This window comes from Xyrauchen texanus, chromosome 37 (genome assembly GCF_025860055.1).
Source record: "Xyrauchen texanus isolate HMW12.3.18 chromosome 37, RBS_HiC_50CHRs, whole genome shotgun sequence".
NCBI classification, from domain to species: domain Eukaryota; kingdom Metazoa; phylum Chordata; class Actinopteri; order Cypriniformes; family Catostomidae; genus Xyrauchen; species Xyrauchen texanus.
Window position 1 is genome coordinate 5,773,716 of NC_068312.1, and position 21,305 is coordinate 5,795,020.

Below are 21,305 nucleotides of genomic sequence, written 5' to 3' on the forward strand. Positions count from 1 at the left end.
TAGTTAATTTTTGGGTGACGAGAAAGAGAAGAGAAAAAAGTGGTTTGACCATCTACTAATTTTATTTAATACTTGTTGGGTAAAATTCTGTGAGAATTGTTGTGCAGAAGTTGTAAATGTCAAACACTTTAGTTTGTTATTTTCCTTTTGATATTTTCCTTATTCCCTTTATTGCCCATAAACTTTACACCTACATATTGAACTTAATTTAATGATTTTTATTTGTACAACCATAAGTGTATTCCCCATTTTTCTTTTACACACATTACAAACATGGCCGCTTCAACTCCCCCTCAAAAAACGTTTGTGGAAATTGATCCCCGAGACATATCAACCCCAGTCTGGCAACCTGTGCAACAAACCCAGCAGCAACCAAGACTACTTCCTCCACCATTCACTCAACACCCACTCCTTCAGCAGCACCCCTTCAAGGGTCCAGGTGGGTTTTGCATCTTCCCCACCAGGTGTCAGATCTCCTTTCCAACTCGATCACATGCAACTGTGTACTTCCTCTGAAGTTTCACCACCATCTTCAGGAGCGCAGTATAACCTGCCTGGCTTCCTCCCAACTCCTGTAAAGGAAATTTATCAGCTTACTGCACATGTACAAGGAAACTGGGATTATCTATGTGACTGTCTGAAACAGCAGGATAGAGCCATTTCTCTTCATGATGCCAAGCTTGAGACATTGACTGCAAAAATGGAGTCTAACCCATCAGCAACTTCTGAACACAATAACTGCAAATAAACACTAGGGAAGAAAATGCAGATGAAGAAAATGCAGATGCAATTTCCAAGGCCATGAAGGTGATTGTGACAGGAGAACTACAAAAAAGGGAAGTTGCCTTAATTTCAGAAGTTCGCTTAATGGTGGAAGAGCTTCAGCTGGAGCTGCAGGAGGACATTCGAGCCACACTGCTGTTCACGGTCCTTTTTGAAATTTTTGCTGTCCAAAGAGATTAATTACTGTAGCACTCAACTGAATGCCATACGAGACCACCTTAAAGAGCTGCAACTGGAAATTATTAACAACTTAAAGTCAGTGGCAGACCTTCAAAGAAGTGGTCCACCATCACCACAAAACACAATTCCTTCACCTCCCGTGACTGCAGCAATATCGCACCCTACGCCTGCAATCAAAAGTGATCATTTAAAGTTAACATTCCCCACATTCGGAAGACCATCTGATGACTCTGATCCATTGTTGTACTTGACTTGATGTCAGGACTTTTTAGCCTTGCATTCCCTGGCTGATGTTGATATTTTGGCTACCTTCCGTACTGTCCTGTATGGTACGGCACGTGATTGGTGGGAAGTTGCTTTATCCTCTATTACCACCTGGGGTGAGTTCGAATCTGCCTTCCTCTCTGAAGACTATGAAGACGAGCTGGCTGAGCATGTCCGAATTAGGATACAGGAAGGAAAGGAATCAATTAGGGATTTTGCCTTCATGTACAGAGCCCTATGCAAGCAATGGAAGCCCACCTTAACTGAGAGTGAGCTGGTAAAGATGGTTCTTAAAAACATCAAGCCTTACCTTGCCAGCCAACTTCGCAGCGGAGTAAACACTGTGGATGAGAGAAACTGGGTCATCAGCTGGAAAAGGATTTTGTGCATCAGTGAAACTGGGTCATCAGCTGGAAAAGGATTTTGTGCATCAGATGCACTACCAAGGACACATAACATCTCAACCCATACCACAAAAACCCACCTCTAACCGATTTGCTGAAAACCTCCAGTCCATTGTTTGAGATGTAAAGGACAACATCTGCCTGGAAATTGTCCCCACTATTCCATCCTTCATTCCACATATTCTCCCAGTCAGCATCCTTCTGCTGGAAGTACGCGTTCCTCCCAACCTCAGAAGTCAGTAGCTCCGCCTTCTAACAATAGCATATCTGTCATAATTCCCTCAAAATCATTCACTAGGTTCAGAAATTTCACTTCCACTGCTTCTAATGAGATTGTTTCCATACCTCAACAGGTAGTTGTTCCCATTAGTATTGGAGCCTGGAAAGGAAAGGCCATACTAGATACGGGAGCAAGTTATACTCTTCCCCCCTGGAGAGCCTGTGGAAGGAGCTCGCTCCACATGACAACCTCCATCCCTGGGTCCACTCAAGTCAAGTGTTTTTTATTGTCATTCAACCATTTAAAGTTAGTACAGTACACAGCGAAACGAGACACCGTTCCTCCAGGACCATGGTGCTACATAAATCAACATAGGACAAACGCAGAACCACATGAGACTACACCGACTAAATAACATTTCTACATAAAGTGCACGTGCAAACGTGTGCAAAAAGTACGGGACAGTACAATAAAGTACTAAAAGGAACAGGACAGTAGGCACAGTAAAAGACAGTGCAGTGCCGACCAGTACACATTTGTAATGGAGTAGTGCAAAAAGATGACCCTTTCTAAAATGCTAAATGTAAACATAACCTACTATGAAATGGTGTTCTATGGACCGCAGTTATTGAGGTAGCAGCCAGGTATAAAGTGACCATGAATTGAAGTGTGAGTCTAGACATGTGCAAAAGTTGGATGTTGTACAGGTAGGTAGGTAGGGGTGTGTGTGTGTGTGTGTGTGTGTGTGTGTGTGTGTGTGTGTGTGTGTGTGTGTGTGTGTGTGTGTGTGTGTCAGTCCAGCCCCTGAGTATTGAGTCTGATGGCTTGGGGGAAGAAGCTGTTACACAGTCTGGCCGTGAGGGCCCGAGGGTGTCGAGTTCGTGTGTGGGGTCATCCACAATTCTGGTTGCTTTTGCGGATGCAGTGTTTTATGTAAATGTCTTTTGATGGAGGGAAGAGAGACCCCTATTATCTTCTCAGAAGTTCTCACTATCCTCTGCAGGGCTTTGCGGTCCGAAACGGTGCAGTTCCCAAACCAGGCAGTGATGCAGCTGCTCAGGATGCTCTCAATAGTTAATCTATAGAATGTAGTGAGGATGGGGGGGGGGGGGTAGGAGATGTGCTTTTCTCAGCCTTTGAAGAAAGTAGAGATGCTGCTGGGCTTTCTTGGTAATGGAGCTGGTGTTGAGGGACCAGGTGATGTTCTCTGCCAGGTGAACACCAAGGAATTTGGTGCTCTTGACGATCTCCACAGAGGAGCCATCGATGTTCAGCGGAGAGTGTTCACTATGTGCTCTCCTTAAGTCAACAACCATCTCTTTTGTTTTGGCCACATTCAGAGACTGGTTGGCTCTACACCAGTCCGTTAGCCGCTGTACCTCCTCTCTGTATGCTAACTTGTCATTCTTGCTGATGAGACCCACCACGGTCATGTCATCGGTGAACTTGACTGTGGTTCGAGCTGTGTATTGCTGCACGGTCATGAGTCGTCAGAGTGAACAGCAGGGGACTGAGCACACAGCCCTGGGGGGCCCCAGTGCTCCGTGTGGTGGTGGACTGATTGAGGTCTCCCAGATACAGGGAGGGAGGTGTCCAGGCCGAGCAGGTTCAGCTTTCCAATCAGGTGCTGAGGAATGATTGTGTTGAATGCTGAGCTGAAGTCTATGAACCGCATTCAAACGTATGAGTCCTTTTTATCTAGGTGGGTGAGGGCCAGATGGAGGGTGGTGGCGATGGCGTCGTCTGTTGAAGGGTTGGGACGATACATGAACTGCAGTGGGTCTAGTGAGGGGGCAGCTGGGTCTTAATGTGCCTCATGACAAGCTTCTCAAAGCACTTCATGATGATGCGTGTGAGTGCGATGGGACAGGAGTCGTTTGGGCACGGGAAAGGTGGCAACATTACCTTGAACCTAAACTATTCACCATTGTTACAAACCATTCAGCTTTGCAATGAGAGTTCCACAAAGACTACCAGTCGTCTTATCCGATGGGCTCTCTGCCTACAAGTAGAGTCGAGTACCGCAAAGGAAAGCTCAATGTGGCACCGGACGCTCTTTCTCGGATGCACTCCAGACCTGGATATAACCTGTACTCCACCCAAAAAAGGAGGATTCAGAACTTCCAGTTTCGGTTGCTGTCATCTGGGAGGAACAGCACAAAGATACAGAGATCACAAAAATATTTCCGACTTTAGCCGAAGATAATTCATTGGAAGATCAATATGAGGTAATCGAGGATAAACTATATCACACAACACACCTGCCCAGTGGTCAAGTTAATTACAGAGTATACGTTCCTAGTAGCCTTGTCCCAAATATTCTGCAACACTGCCATTCACATCCTTTCACATCCTTTAAGTGTTCATGTAGGAATTAACAAGACTTGCAAGAGGTTGCACAATGTTGCCTGGAATGTGAAACGGCATGTTAAGAGGTGTGTGTGAAATGCCAGACACAAAAGTGAGAACCAAAAACCTGCTGGGTAGATCCAACACGTCACCAACTCACTTCCAAATGAAATGCCAGCAGAAGACATTATGGGTCCTCTGCCATGCAGCACTCAACTAAATGAATCTCTCCAAATATTTGAGGATTATTTCTCGCAATGGGTTGAAATGTTCCCCATGCGGAAGGACAATGCCCAGACCGTTGCTTAACTTCTCTGGAAAGAGATTCTTACCCGGCGGGGGGGTTCCTGATTTCATCTTGTCAGATCGAGGTACTCCGTTCGTTTTGGCTGTGTTCCAAGAGATCTGTGCAAAATGGAGTGTCACTCAGAAAATGACTACTGCATATAATCCACAAACTAACATAACGGAAAGAGTAAACCGCACCATAAAACAAATGATCTCCTGTATGTGTAGATGACAACCACAAAAAGTGGGACCAATATCTACCTGAACTGTGATCAATTCAGCAGTACAGGAGACCATCGGAATGTCCCCTGCTGAGCTCAGCCTGGGGAGGAAATTGAATCTCTCTCTCTCCCACCGTTCCCTCCTATGAAATGGTCAAGCAAATGACTCCATTGCAATCAAGAGTAAAAGACAACTTGGAAGCTATAACCTAAAATGAAGAGAGAGTACCTTCAAAGAAAAAGACAGAGTGTGGGTGAGAAATATTCCCCAGTCCAGTGCACTTCACCACTTCAGTGCCAAACTAGCAAACAAATGGAAGGGACCTTACAGAGTGATAATGCATTTGAACTATCGGGTAGCGCGAGAGGCCACTGGAGAAGATGTCCGCAATGTAATTTGAAACAATGTTTTCCCACTGCTGAAGAGTTTGAATCCCAGGAAAAGCAGAAACTTCTTAATCTTCCACAAATCCTCCGAAGATGAAGATTTTCCGGTTTTTGAGTAACAACCTGTGGTTGTTTTTCTCCAGGGGGGGAGGAAGAGTGTGGTGGAGCTGAGAAACAAAAACCAAGCCTTTATTGTAGCCGACCCTCTGATAAAATGGGAACTTAATGGGTGTGTGTGTGTGTGTGTGTGTGTGTGTGTGTGTGTGTGTGAGAGAGAGAGAGGTGTTGTCATCAAAGAAAAGGATGTAGGAAGTAAGAAGGAGAAAGGGTGCAAAGCAAGTACCTGAGTGAAGAAAGACACAGTCTAATCAGCTGGGCGCTCTGTGTTTAGGGCTGGAGTGATTTCGGGAGTCTTCCGAGGAATTGTGCTCAAGAGCTTCGAATTCCAGCGCAGAGCATATGTGAACTCGAGAAGTGTATTTCTGTCTGGATATCTTAATTTCTAGAAATCTTTCATATTCGAAGCTGTTTTCCCAAGTTACCAAGAGTAGCGGTTCGGCCGTACGGCTTGCTTCACATACACGCATATCCAATCACTGACGCCACATTCGCCAACGCATTCATTCATGCACCTCATCGAGAGAGAGAGAGAGAGAGAGAGTGAGAGAGAGAGAGAGAAAAAAAAACTCTAGGGATGTCTCTAAAGCGTTAATTCAGTGCGACTAATTTTACAAAAAATAACGCGTTAAAGAAATTAACGCATTTAATCGCAATGCCCCCCCGGACCATAATAAGGAAGAGTCCTGAGAAATACAATCTTGTAGTACCACCTGTTTAATCCAGAGGTCAGTAAGAGAAATTTCAGCTGTGTGAGCAACGTGCAGTTTATACAGTGAAGAAAATGTTCTTGCATTCAAAACACTTGGAGCGCAAATGTGAACTAGGGGATCTCAAGGTGTGTTTAAAGATTGAGTATTAAACTATATTTAACTTGAAACGGTGACCTAAACATTTTATGTTTATGATGCAATGCACCCGAGACACTACACAAGCATGTCTGACGCTGGATTGAGATGGTGCAAAATTTGGAAATTACCCATAAATATTTAATCATGAATAAAATCAAATACATTTCCTTCAAACTTATTTAAAAGTACCAACTCACTAATTATTTTCTTGTAGAAAGATATAATTGTGATGTTGATTTATATTCTGTACATTTTGTGGTCTGCAGTTGTCCCTACTCGTTTTTGGTCTGATTTCTGCAAGATTGTTTGAGATAATATTATTCCCAGCTTTCAACTTGGTTTTGAAAATGTTTTATTCGTGATTTTTTTAGCTATGAAATGTCTCTTCATAAGGAATATTATTTGATTAATGTTCTGCTTTTGTTGGCAAAGTTTAGTATTCATAAATGTAAGTATGGTGGTTATAAACCATTAGTTTTAATTCAGAGGTTCAGCAATACCCAAGAACAATTTCCAATTTGAGTAACAAGAAAGCTGTAAAGTGTATTGAAATATGTAAATAATTTTATGTTTGTATTAAACTGTTTATTTACTTTTTGGTGTTGTTTGTTTTAATATACCTATTGGCTCTAGATGTAAAAGTTTTGTAAGTATTAATAAAAATAAATAAAACATGTCTGATGCAGGTGTAAATTGACGGGTCCTTAAACAAGCCCTCATAATAAATCTCCAACTGAATTACAAATTCACTTGTGAAATGGATTGCTATGAACTATATGCCAATGATTGTCTTATGATCAATAATATGGTAGTAAACAATATATTGTATTCTAAAGCCGCTTTTTGTATTGTCTCATCATTGATTAAGAATGTAATACATTTTATTTATCTGAATATTTTTTATTTATATAATATATATATATATATATATAGAGAATTATTTTTATAGAAGGGGCTTTCTCAGCAAATATTTGTATATGCGATTAATCGCAATCGATTAATCGGGACACTGTGTAATTAATTAGATTAAAAATTGTAATCGATTGACAGCCCTAATATATACCTTCATTATGATTCAAAATGAACAGATGATCTTATAACATTCATATTGCACTCATTTGATAAACTCTATAAAATATTGTAATATTTTCATAGATCCCTCCGACATCACTGCATTGGCTGTGTCTGATCCCCCAACGCAGTTTTGTAAAGACTATTTTGACTGTTTAGGATTTTGTTTTCTCTTCTTTTTTGGAAATTCAGAACAATGTGCACATGTGATTGAATATCATGATAAATATCGATATCAAATGATATGAAAAAGAATATCATGATAATATTTTTTTGCCATATCACCCAGTCCTACCTAGCAACCACATTGGCTTACCCTAGCAACCATATCTCCAAACACATATCTCTGCACCAGAAAATCGTAGAGACTACGGGGTTGTCTTATTTCACTCAGGATACCAAGGCGCCTTTAAGAATCACCCTGGTAACTGCCTAGAAACCAGATGTGGTTACCCTAGCAACCATGGAACAACACCAATATCTCTGGACCAGAACATCGTACTGTCACGTGGGTGGCCTTTTTCAACTTGGGGAAGTTGGTGGGACATCGTTGTGTGTGGAAAAAAGCTGGAAATGTAGCTACCTATCTAGTGTGCATGTTTCTGTGTGTCTCTGTGTGTATGCGGGTCAAACATTGTATGAAGGACATGAATGTGTGTTCTCATTTAAATAAAATATATATATTTTACTTGTTCTTCACAGAGAATAAGCCATGGCCATGGTGTTTCAGATTGAAAAATGGTATCCTTGTATCAGTTTCTTTTAGTAAATATTTGAAATGGGTCAATATGACTTGAACACCTGATAAGGGTTAAGAGTCGAAGTTATCAAATTAATTATGTGAAATATTTAAGAACATTTATCAAAACAGACCATTTTAATAGTGAATTACATAATCTTCATGAGTTTCTCCCCGAGAAAGCACCATCAACAGAACGCGCATGCGCGAGAATCTTGACATGAGACGGTTACCTTCTAATCACGACCCTGTAAAGCCGGGCCGATCGGATCGGATAGCAGTGGACAGGCTTTTTCAACGTTTAATCCTTAAACAAGGGATTAATACATAACATGCTAAATTCATTTAATGGAATATCTTTAACGATGGCCATTTCGACTAAATCTACTCACAAGGTTATTTCTCAGTTAGGCAGGAAGTTATACAGTGAAAGTCTGCCGCATATCTATAGCGCTTAAATAATCGAATGTACTAATACCACTCTATTTAAGTCACACCCCCCTCGTTTACCTCTTGACTATAACAATACTGCCGTGACGACCCAGATAACCATGTTTTCCAGCCAGTGCTCATCAGCATCACTGTTGAGGTCATAACATACACACGCGATGTGCCACACCAGCATCCAAGCCAGCATCCAAGCCATCGAGGTATACAACATGGCGCCGCAGATGGCCGCCTCGGTGTGGAGCTCTTCAATTCTTTTGTTGTTTTTGTTAGTTTGTCCTGTGTTTAGCAATCTTTTACCAATCAGTTTTACCAGGGACGAACTGCTGAACATTCAGCAGCACATACCAGATAATCTTTTCCCGGTTTTTCAATATTCGGACGTTTTGCTGGACATTTTAGTTGGAGGCGCTGCTGTGTTGTTTAGATGCGCTACGAGACGCAGGCGAGGGAGACGAGCTGGCGCGCTGGTTAAACTCCGTCAGCGCGGCGTTCGAACAGCACTGCCGAGCATTCATCTCGCGAATCTCCGCTCTCTTCCCAACAAAACGGACGAACTACATCTCCTCACACATACTAATAAGGACTTTTCAAACTCTGCTGCACTGTGCTTCACTGAAACCTGGTTGAGTGAAGCCATTCCGGACAGCGCATTACATCTGCCGGGCTTCCAGCTGTTCAGAGCGGATCGCATCGCGGAGTTAACGGGGAAAACGAGAGGTGGTGGAACATGCTTTTACATCAACGAATGTTGGTGTACAGATGTAACAACACTAAAGAGGATGTGCTGTCCTAATCTGGAAGCGCTCTTTATTAACTGTAAGCCGTTCTACTCGCCGCGGGAGTTTTCTTCGTTTATTCTGGTGAGTGTTTACATTCCTCCAAACGCGTCTGGGAACTTAGCGCTGCAACAGCTGGCTGATCAAATCTCAGACACAGAACAACAATACCCGGACTCAGTCATTATTATTCTTGGGGACTTTAACAAAACAAATCTCACACGCGAACTGCCCAAATACAGACAGCACATTACATGCCCCACCAGAGACAGGAATATACTGGACCACTGCTATACTACATTAAAGGATGCATATCGCTCTGTCCCACGTGCAGCTTTGGGTCTCTCTGATCACTGTCTGGTTCATCTTCTCCCGACCTACAGGCAGAAATTAAAATCAACCAAGCCAGTTGTAAGGACTATAAGGAGATGGACTATTGAAGCAGAGCTGGAACTACAAGCCTGCTTTGACTGCACTGATTGGAGTGTTTTTGAAGCTGCAGCTACAGACCTGGACGAGCTCACAGATACTGTTACATCATACATCAGTTTCTGTGAGGATATGTGCATCCCTACTAGGACATTTTTGTCATTCAACAATGATAAACCATGGTTCACAGGAAAACTCAGACAGCTTCGTCATGCCAAAGAGGAGGCTTACAGGGGTGGGGATAGAGTCTTGTATAATCAGGCCAGGAACACACTGAATAGGGAAATCAGAGTGGCTAAAAGAAGCTACTCTGAGAAGCTGAAAAACAAGTTTTCAGCTAACGACCCAGCATCAGTGTGGAGTGGCCTGAAACAACTTACTAATTACAGGACTCCTACCCCCAACCCTGTGGCGGACCAACGACTGGCTGACGACCTGAATGTGTTTTACTGCAGATTTGAAAGGCCCGATTTCACACCCCACATGCACTCGGACCTTCATTTCACACAACCATTAACACCTCCTGCAACCCCCTCCTCCCCCTCCTGCTACACTACCTGCACTAAAGATCTGGGAGGACGATGTGTGCCGTGTCTTTCGGAAGCAAAGGACAAGGAAGGCTCCAGGACCAGATGGCATCTCACCAGCTTGCCTTCGTTCCTGTGCTAACCAACTGGCCCCCATCTTCACTCAGATCTTCAATAGATCACTGGAGCAATGTGAAGTCCCATGCTGCTTCAAACGCTCAGTCATTATCCCCGTCCCTAAGAAACCAAAAATCACAGGACTTAATGACTACAGACCTGTCAGCCCTGACATCTGTGGTCATGAAGTCATTTGAGAGACTGGTGTTGGCCCACCTGAAGGACATCACTGGACCCTTTCTGGACCCCCTTCAATTTGCTTATCGAGCAAACAGGTCTGTGGATGATGCAGTCAACATGGGTTTGCATCATATCCTGCAACATCTGGACAGACCGGGGACATACGCAAGGATCCTTTTGTGGACTTCAGCTCGGCTTTCAACACAATCATACCAGATATACTCCGGACTAAGTTAAACCAACTCCCTGTTCCCACCTCTACCTGTCAGTGGATTACCAGCTTTCTGACGGACAGGCAGCAGCTTGTGAGGCAGGGAAAATTCACTTCCACCACCTGTACCATCAGCACTGGTGCCCCCCAGGGATGTGTGCTCTCCCCACTACTCTTCTCCCTGTACACCAATGACTGCACCACCAAGGACCACTCTGTCAAGCTCCTGAAGTTTGCAGACGACACCACTGTCATCGGCCTCATCCGAGATGATGATGAGTCTGCGTATAGAAAGGAGGTTGAACGGCTGGCTGTCTGGTGCAGTCAAAACAACCTGGAGCTGAACACGCTCAAAACAGTGGAGATGATTGTGGACTTTAGGAGGAACACCCCAACATTGTCCCCCCTCACCATTCTAAACAGCACTGTGTCAGCAGTGGAGTCATTCAGGTTCCTGGGCACTACCATCTCACAGGACCTGAAGTGGGAGATACACATCGACTCCATTGTGAAAAAGGCCCAGCAGAGGTTGTACTTCCTTCGCCAGCTGAGGAAGTTCAACCTGCCACCAGTGCTGCTGAAACAGTTCTACTCAGCGGTCATTGAGTCTGTCCTCTGCACTTCAATAACTGTCTGGTTTGGTGCAGCCACGAAATTAGACATCAGAAGACTACAAAGGACAGTTCGGTCTGCTGAGAGGATTATTGGTTGCCCCCTGCCCTCCCTTCAAGAACTATACACTTCCAGAGTGAGGAAAAAGGCTGGTAAAATCACTCTGGACCCCACTCACCCTGCCCACTACCTTTTTGAACTGTTGCCTTCTGGCCGGCGCTTCAGAGCACTGAGCACCAGAACCGTCAGACACAGGAACAGTTTTTTCCCTCAGGCCATCCATCTAATGAACAGTTAAATTACCCCCATTGAGCAATAATTATGTGCAATACACAGTTTAATTTTAATTTAAATTATATTATCCAACTTATCCACTTCTGCCATTACTTACATTGCTCTGTACATAATATACTGTTTTTTGTTCTTTATATAACAGATTGTATTAGATTTGCACTACGTGTGTGTATGTGGGTATGTATGAAGGTGAGTTTATGTACGTATATGTATAATTATTTATTTTGTGTTCTTTTTTGTTTTTAATTACCTATGCCTTGCTGCTGTTTTTTTTGGTATTGTTTGTATTGTTGTTGACTGGAAGCTCCTGTCACCTAGACAAATTCCTTGTATGTGTAAGCATACTTGGCAATAAAGCTGATTCTGATTCTGATTCTGATTCTGATTTACAAACAACTGAAATGAACAAAAGCCAGGCTTCGTGTTTTTCTTTGTGAAATGCATTCATGATCTCTGAATATGATCTCAATCTATTTGTGGAGCACGCTACGGATCAGGGCCACCTCAGTCGTACAGGACGTATAAGCTGAGATCATCGTTGATGCGTTATAAAGGTTAGAGTCACAGAAGAGCCTCTTACCTGCATATCTGGATGGATGGAGTCGCTTGTGCATTTGAAACGGACATCATGTGCAGCTTGTGTCGAGGCTCGTCTTTAACGCTGACTCCGTGTGTCGTAATGAAATCGTACGAGTCAGGCGGGGCAATAGCTGCAGGTTTGAAGGGTAAATCGATTGGCCAGACTCTACTTCCACAACAGTCAACGAACTCTTTATGTTGATTTTTTAAAATAAGGAAGAAGCGCGAATCGTTCACCAATTCTAAAATGCTTTAGAAATAGTTTATTAACAGTTTTGACTACACTATATAGCGCTTGCACTGCTCCCATATATGGTTCTTTATAAAATAAAATGATCATGTTTACCCCACCTACCTTTTACACTTAAGACTTTAACCTACAAGTTTACAAATGTGTTTAGGCTATTAATCGTTGAAATGTGTTAAATTGCCATAAACCTACAGTGCGAAAGGCTCATTCAATGCTCATTTTACTAAACCACCGAAAGGTGGAAGCAGAGACCATGTTTTCACACAACAGCATTTCACACACTGTAAGCAGCCGTCAGGTTATAGCCTGGTTTGTTTGTATGCTAGTTAGTTAGTAAGTCATTGTCATACGCTTGTTTTATCAGTGTGTTTGTTCCCTAGGAACTATGAGACTCCCTGATATTTAAATTGCCTGTGGGCAACGCAGCGACAGCCTAACTGCTGTCACGCCTATCTGTAGGCTTTTGGCGCCTTTATTCAAATCTTTCAACAGTTCGATAGAACTCTTCCCTTTTCCGTATGCGCAATTTGCGCGCTAGCTCTATTATAGTCTATACAACTACGTATAATTTATTTCACTTTTGTTATCCCAGAAATAACAATCAAGGCAAAAGCATCTGTGTAACCATGGCTTTTATTAAAAGGTGTAGCATAACACAGTGTATAAACATTAAATTAAATGGCACATCTTTCCAAAAAAGATACTTTACCTACTTGACAACACAGTGTGCTTACATTGAAATTATCTGCACCAACCCAGTATACTGAAGTCTGAATTGCAAATGTCTTACAATAAACAACCCTTGGGGTTTTACTTAGGCGTTTTCCAGAGCCACCGACGATTTAACCCCACATCGAGGAGTAAATCTAAGCACGTTATGTACAGGTTACGCGCATGATTCTTTACGAAAACAAAACGATTTAAAAGGGTCCGTTCCGCCACTCGTGAACGCATGATTTGATAAACCAAGTATACAATACTTAACACAAACATGACTTGATGAATCGTAACGTTTCACCAAGGAATCTTTACACAAGATGTTGAAGACTAAATCTTCAGTCGCAAATAGGCTATGTACAATTCTTAGATGCTTGCATTGGATCATTAGTCATTTGTATGGTAGATCTACCAAGGTCTCCAAACATTGGCATTGGTGATGAGTGGCGTAGACTGAGGTCGACTGAGAATCGCAGCGTTGCTTTGTTCGGAATTTACGATTCTTGAGCTGCTTGATTTCAAGTTCAGAAGTTTTTCTTGTATTTGGGACATCGACATCATTCTGGAGCTCTGCGCACAACAGTTCTGGCAGGCTGGTGCAGCGGGCACCGTCGAGCGCTGGATGAATTCGTTGACGCGCTGTCGTGTTTCTGCGCCCAGAATGGTTTGAGGCAGGAGCGCTGAAACGCGCTGCAGGCAGGTTTTGTACCCCTCTTCAAAACTAAACGTACTGTCTGTGAATAGAAATAAATATAGAGTTTAGTTTGCTTTCCATTTATTTGACGCCATACAGCCATAATATGAGTCAAAGGGACGAATTATATTTGAATATTTAAAGAAAGCTAACCTTTAGATGGGCTGGATTGAGTATCAGTCAGGAACCTAACGGTCATCTCCAAAATATCGGCTTTTTCCAGTTTAGAATAACGGCAGCTCTGCAATAGAGAACAAGCAACGGTAAGAATAGCCTACACGTAAAAATAACCAATTTTAATGTTGGAGTTCGGCATTTTAATAACATTTGTTGCGTTTATATAAAAACAACTTACATCTGTCAGAGGAAGAATGAGCCCTTTTAATCGGTTGAGGCTCTCGTTGATGCGCGCTCTTCGTCTCTTTTCCAGTAAAGGCTTCAACGTTTTTCTCAGTTCGTTTGCCTCTTTTCTCATGGTCACCGTGCGGGGCGCACAAGACAGGGCAGATACAGCAGTGGCGTTGGGAGTCATTTTGAGGTTGCGAGTAGATCTCGTCTGTGCTGGACTGAGGATCAGCGCCCGGTTTATATTCGTAGCTGGCGCGTCATGGGAACGCCCCCACGCTTCGGATAACTCCTCTGGTCAAATAACTTCAAACTGTAGAACAAAAGGACGCGTCTGATGCTTGTATAAATTACACTCATCAGTTTATACGTTATCTGCTTTTAAAAATTAATGTTTATAAATCAAAATATATTCCTCTAGCATATAGCCTTTAGGTCATGTTTTTTTGCTCTTGTGCCCATGATGATTAGATTATGGGGAACTTTGGATATTAGCATAACTGCTAATATCTGAACTCTACTAGTTATAATAATTTTACCAAACATTTAACATATCCTGAATATTTCTGCAATTTGTATGGCATGTCTCCAAATATTCTTTCCAAGGGTCATTGCTGAACACAGAAGAAAAAAAATATATATGTGTGTGTGTGTGTGTGTGTGTGTGTGTGTGTGTGTGTGTGTGTGTGAGCGTGTATTTATCACTTTGTGGGGACCAAATGTCCCCATAAGGATAGTAAAACCCGAAATTTTTGACCTTGTGGGGACATTTTGTCAGTCCCCATGAGGAAAACAGCTTATAAATCATACTAAATGATGTTTTTTGAAAATGTAAAAATGCAGAAAGTTTTCTGTGAGGGTTAGGTTTAGGGGTAGGGTTAGGTTTAGGGGATAGAATATAAAGTTTGTACAGTATAAAAACCATTATGTCTATGGAAAGTCCCCATAAAACATGGAAACACAACATGTGTGTGTGTGTGTGTGTGTGTGTGTGTGTGTGTGTGTGTGTGTACATATAGCCTATTTATATTGTGGAAGAAATTGCATTATAAATATATTGTCTTAAAGAGAATAGCTTAACCATTGTTCTTTTATAAGAAAACATGTTAATGAGAAGTAGAGGGATGCTGATGACGCATGAGGTGGACACGGGATTGGGATCCAGTTTAGGTTGGGTTGAGCATTCATAATTTAAATTATAGAGACAGATTCCCAAGCCACGCCGTTTTAACATAACATCTGTCGGTAAATTGTGATCAACAATAGTTTTTATCTTATGATGACGTGGGTTACACCTGTAACACTGAAGCTTTCAAGGGGAGGGTTGGAGCGCACGCGTCCCCCAGCAGACCGACAAATCACTATACAGACAACTGTAGGTTCACTTCATCCAGTACTCCGCAGATATTGGCTGAATCCAATGGACGTCTTGTTTTCACACAAACAAACAAAAACACTATGTTTGTTTTACATTTGATACATGGTGCAAAACATACATTGGACGTTTGCGTTCTCAAATTGCCTTCATTAAACATTCTGTTAAGACTTTTTCTGCGTTCTGAAAACACACACACACACACACACACACACACACACACACACACACACATGTTGTGTTTCCATGTTTTATGGGGACTTTCCATAGACATAATGGTTTTTATACTGTACAAACTTTATATTCTATCCCCTAAATCTAACCCTACCCCTAAAGCTAACCCTCACAGAAAACTTTCTGCATTTTTACATTTTCAAAAAACATAATTTAGTATGATTTATAAGCTGCTTTCCTCATGGGGACCGACAAAATGTCCCCACAAGGTCAAACATTTCGGGTTTTACTATCCTTATGGGGACATTTGGTCCCCACAAAGTGATACGCTCACACACACACACACACACACACACACACACACACACACACACACACAACGTTTGTCCCATATTAGGCTGTCAAAAATGTTCTTTTGGGGGTCCTTGTAGCCCCATGGGATCCACGCGTCCTGCACGCGTCATGGAGAGGTCTCCAGATGGCCTCCTCTCATCAACCAACCCCCTTTTAGTGATGCCGTAACTTGCGCCCCTCTCCTTTCCTTAAGTTTCTAGTCTTTGGTTGTTGTTTAAAAGCATTTTGGCGTGGGTGACCCATCTGTATACGTCTCGTCAGTGGTTTTGGATTACAAATGATCAAACAAAGAGAGACGCTTTATTCGTTATTTTGCGCGCAGATATTGGCTAGCCGCTGCTTCATTCTGTTCGTGAATAGCTCTTTATTCCTGCAACGTGTATTGTTGCATACTGTAGTTTATACCAAATGTAGCTATATTAGATTAGATTAGATTAGCAAAGGTCTGATGTGTAAATAGTGAAAGAACTTATTCAAAATACAACTAAGCTCAAAGATGTGAACATGCCAGTTCTGTTCCTTAATCAACGTCATAACGTCAACATTTTAAAAACTATTTTTTTAAAGTGATGTGTGTCATAGAAATATTTTTTGGTGTGGGATTTTGTATTTTATGGATTTTATTTGCAAAAGCAGAATGAACACAAGAGAGCGTTAGAGTTGCGATGTCGCGTTTGCTGATCGGTACGTGCCCTGCACGCGCCCCATTCCCCCATGGGTCCTTCATTCATACAGCGTGTCATGGGACTCTTTTTTCACATGCGTTCAGTTACAACTCTTTTTGTTCCTTTTAGTATTTTAGCGTTGGTACCCCATCTGTGCCATAATCATAGTGTACACTTACACAGTGACCTTTTGTCTAGGCTCATTCCAGTACGTGGGAACAAGTTAGTTTAAGGATATGTTAAATGCAGCATTGTAGAAAGTCCTGCTTTTAGGCAACGTTTGGGGGAAGCTGCTGATGACAGTTAACGATATTTGGTATTTTAAAACGAAGTTCTTTTGTTATTTGTTAGCTGGTATGTGTTGATATTCCTGCAAGAAGGACTTTGCTCTAAAGAGAATGCTCTCTGCATGTTGCCTTATTCAAGGAAACCTCTGGAGATGTCAACATTTAATGTTAATTTTAGGTGGTAAAGTGTGGGTAAAGTGTGGATTTGGTTTAAATAGCCTAAATCATCCAACTGTTTTAAATTGTTTTCAGAAGTGTTCCCAGCTCCTTGTACAAAAGTGTAATCTTGGGTTACATATAATTTATAGTCCTGGCAAAGAGCAGGAATTTAATGACAGAATGGTCACTATAACTATATAAACCTAAAAGATGAATATAGGAATATTAACCTAACCAATGCAATTGCAATACTCAATTCAATTTAGGACACAGAGTGCCATTAGGATACACAGCACATAGGTACTGTTTATAATAGATGAACAGATATAAAACCAAGTCAGATTTGATAAATGTTTTTAAAAAAATCTAACATTTTTCTATATTTAATTGTCAAGTCATTTATTTATTTGTATAGCACCTTTCACAACACACAATGTTTCAAACCAGCTTTACAGAAAATCATGCATTAACAGAAAATGCAACTGTTATATCTATACAGTCATCATTATGTAGTTTGATTAAATATTATTATAAATTGTAATTATAAATTGTGGGGAGCCTGGGTAGCTCAGCTAGTATTGATGCTGGATCTGGAGTCGCAAGTTTGAATCCAGGGTGTGCTGACTGACTCAAGCCAGGTCTCCTAAGCAACCAAATTGGCCCGGTTGCTAGGTAGAGTAGAGGTAGAGTCACATGGGGTAACCTCCTTGTGGTCATGATTAGTGGTTCTCGCTCTCAATAGGGCATGTGGTAAGTTGTGCGTGGATCGCGGAGAGTAGCATGAGCCTCCACATGCTGCGAGTCTCCGCGGTGTCATGCACAACGAGCCACATGATAAGATGCATGGCAACTGAGACTTGTCCTCTGCCACCCAGTTTGAGGTGAGTAGCCGCACCACGAGTACCTACTAAGTATTCCAAATTGGGAGAAAAAGTGGATACAAAAATGACTGTAAATTGTGTATAATTAATTGATTAAATCTTAATTGTATTTAGAACCCCAGTGAGCAAGACGAAGGCGACTGTGGCAAGGAAAACAAAACTCCATAAGATGTTTGTTAATGGAGAAAAATAACCTTTGGAGAGTGGGGGCCAGCTCCCCTCTGGCTAAACAGCATGAATATAATAGTAATATTAGTTATTTGTGTGCGGTGCAAGTCATGGTTTAAGTGTTATATGTAAGCGTTAAGGGCCAGTGTTTATACAAGATTTTGTATGAACTATAATATTAATAACTAATGTCTTTGAAGTTCAGCCTGGATTAACTGCAGAAGTTCACATAGATGCATTGTTTTAGTTGGCCGATGTGTTGACAAATAATTGAAATTCCATTTTAAGAGCGTAGTCCATCATTAGACCAAGGTGATGCAGACAGAGATTAGTGTGGTGCATCGCAGTTCCACCGGCAGGTTATTTCGGTAAGGTCTATCCTCAATCCAAGGTTCAGGCAGTAGCATATGAAGTATCCCATATCTTATCATTGGATTTGGCATCGTTTATCCTCTGAAGTCCCTTGTAATAGACTGAGTGATATCTGGCTGGCACCGGCTGCAGTTAATCGTCATCACTCATAGACACATAGCAGTGGAGTCCGACACCAAGCAGGAATGGAGGTGGATCTGGCTGGCTCTGGTAACCTCGGGATATGAGACAGGGAAAAAAAATAGAAAAATATTAGCGTATATGCCATTTAATTTTTTCAGAGTTATGGAGCATGATAAATGTTTCTGGTTCTGACAGACCTAACTAAAGCAGCCTAGTTGTGAGTTGATGGATAAATTAGGTGCTGGCTAAATAGATAAGTCTTTAGTCTAGACTTAAACTGAGTGAGTGTGTCTGCGTCATATTTTTTCATGAAAGTTTCCAGCCATTTTAATAGCTGAAAAAATATACTTAACATTAAAATGTCATGGTGTTACTTTACAGCTTAACTAAACTTATTTTAAAAATAAAATGTAGTTAGCTTCAAAAGTTCTCCATGAAAAGTGTTACTGTTTTACATCAGATACCCCATATGTAAAAGTATGAATGGTTTAAATGAATTTCTGCATGCTAAGATTCTCTGTGCAGTGTGTTCCATATAGAGATATACTCTTGCCAGCTGTGTTACGATGTGTTTTTGTTGGGGTAAAATGGACTGTGGTTACATTTCTGAAATTCTGACCTTGTGGTAAAGCAGAGGGATAAAGCAATTTTACCTTCAAGCTCCTAAAAGGACATAAAGGCACCATAAAAATAATCCATACGACTCATGTAGTTTAATCCATGTCTCCTGAAGCAATACAGACGTTTTGGTTGGGTGAGAGAAACATCTATGTCCTTATTCACTAAAAGCTTGACATCTGGCCCATGAGAATACAGACTTAAAGACACATTTGCCAGGTACTCAATCTGGGTATCATTATACATCAATAAGATGTTGCATTTTCATTTTCTAGTTTTTATCATTAACCTTTTGATGACCGCGTTGCATTTTAAAAAGTATCAACAACCAAAAAACTCTACCTGTGATCATTTTAACTCGCATCTGCATTTTTAAAATAGCCCAACATTGCGTGAAAACCAAAAACCTGACATGTGTCTGGATTGTACACAGTGCTCCATGCATGTGTCAAGCTCAGGACAAGTCCTACCCCATTTGGACCACATTCTAGGCAAAACCCTCCAGTGCCCTTTCACAAATCTATCCAGCTTTGGCAGTACCATGGTCCAGTGATAATATGCCATGGTGTTTCACTCCAATGTGCAGTCCAATAAACATGTTTTTGCCTTTGTAATTTTTGTACCTTTAAGCGCTTTCTTGTAATGTCAGTATTTTGATATGCTTTTGGTTGGAAAATGTCTATAACTGCAGTAGAGAGATGTTCACATCAGGCTGCACATACAAATGCACATGACCTTCTTCATTGCTGGCAATGGGGGAATAAGGGCGAGTAAATGATGACAGAATTCTAATTTTTGGGTGAACTATACCTTCAAGTCTTTATGCAACAACCATTAACCCCATCAGCCATAACACTTTGTAAGTCCAGCACTCTAAACTTTCTAAACTCAGCGTTATTGATATTTAAATCCCATTGGCTCTCTTTTCTCTTATATTTTTGAATGAGATGTGACTGCCTTCACGAAGAGGAAGATTTTCATTGATTAAAACCTTCAGTTTAACTCTGTTGCTTACACAAAGCTATCATATGGGTTCAAGACTTTGGAATACTTTTGTAGTGCTTTTTGGATTTTAAATAAATTATTGTGACTGTAAACCACTTGTATCCGCTTCTTCAGTAATTTCTGTTGTTGAGAATTGGTTAGGTTTAAGCATAAATGTGGGGTTAAGTGTTCAAAAATATCTCTATATTATTATGTAATATAACTAAAATTATTGCGACTACATTTAGTACCTGCCTGTTATATTTTTGGTATTGTTTATAAGTGTTTAGATCTAGGTTGGGATACGGGATTTAAAACATATTGCGGTTAAATGCGATAAATCCAAACACTGCAGAGCCTTTGACAGAATCGTCCGAACTGAGGTGATAACAGAATGACAAAGACATTTTCATGATGCAGGCTATGTTATGTTATGCTAGTTGCTATGTGGGTGACGTCCCCTTCATGAGACTGCCCTGGGCTGCGTTTCCTAAAATCATTGCAAGCTTAAGTTGATCGTAGAGATCATTGGTGCCAATGGATTTTACGATCTACTTTACGATCTGCGTTGGGATATGCAGCCTTGGAAATAACTTGGAATTCTTCTGGACCTGAAGCCTTACTACAGTATGAATCATGCTCTTTTGTTTGCCAGACTAGCATAGGTGGACATGTGTTTTCCCTGTGCACATCTTACTGTCCTACCATTTTAGTTGGAAAGGTTCACTATCCTCATCTGGTGTCCTCACGAGTGGGGTTCCAATGGCCTTTCCCCGTATTACATTCAATCCTTCTTTTAGTACACCCTACCCCAACTGCAACTATCAGCCACTTCTGGTCACCCATCCCCTTCTCTTCAGACAAAGAGCTCCTATGCAGGTTTTGCAGCATTTCAATTCTTGCTCGTGTGAGAACAGTTAACATCCCTGCCACATTGAACCCTAAAGACTCATCTCTTTGGCACTGTCCTATTCTAGATATCACGCTGTCTTACACAAACAGAAAGAAATTAATACAACGATACCTGCACTACATTTACCACAGTATCTTATTTAGGGACAAATCTATGTATGAATCTTGTTGATTAAGA

The 21,305-nt window shown here is 41.4% G+C and overlaps 2 protein-coding genes across 2 annotated transcripts in view; both read right to left on the reverse strand.

Annotated features, from left to right (window-relative positions):
- The window catches only part of acot7 (acyl-CoA thioesterase 7), a 174,490-nt gene extending 162,356 nt beyond the window's left edge, over positions 1–12,134 (reverse strand). Inside the window, exon 1 of the mRNA XM_052108429.1 lies at positions 12,051–12,134. Coding sequence (XP_051964389.1) covers positions 12,051–12,100 — 50 coding nt within the window. The 5' untranslated portion in view covers positions 12,101–12,134. The remainder of the gene's footprint in view (positions 1–12,050) is intronic.
- A 1,290-nt stretch (positions 12,135–13,424) lies between these two features.
- hes2.2 (hes family bHLH transcription factor 2, tandem duplicate 2) lies at positions 13,425–14,247 on the reverse strand. The gene is made up of 3 exons (XM_052108437.1): positions 14,066–14,247; positions 13,864–13,951; positions 13,425–13,750 (listed from the first exon to the last, which is right to left on the reverse strand). Exons 1-3 carry the CDS (start codon positions 14,240–14,242, stop codon positions 13,425–13,427), a joined length of 591 nt encoding a protein of 196 aa, XP_051964397.1. The 5' UTR covers positions 14,243–14,247.
- Between the last annotated feature and the right edge of the window lie 7,058 nt (positions 14,248–21,305).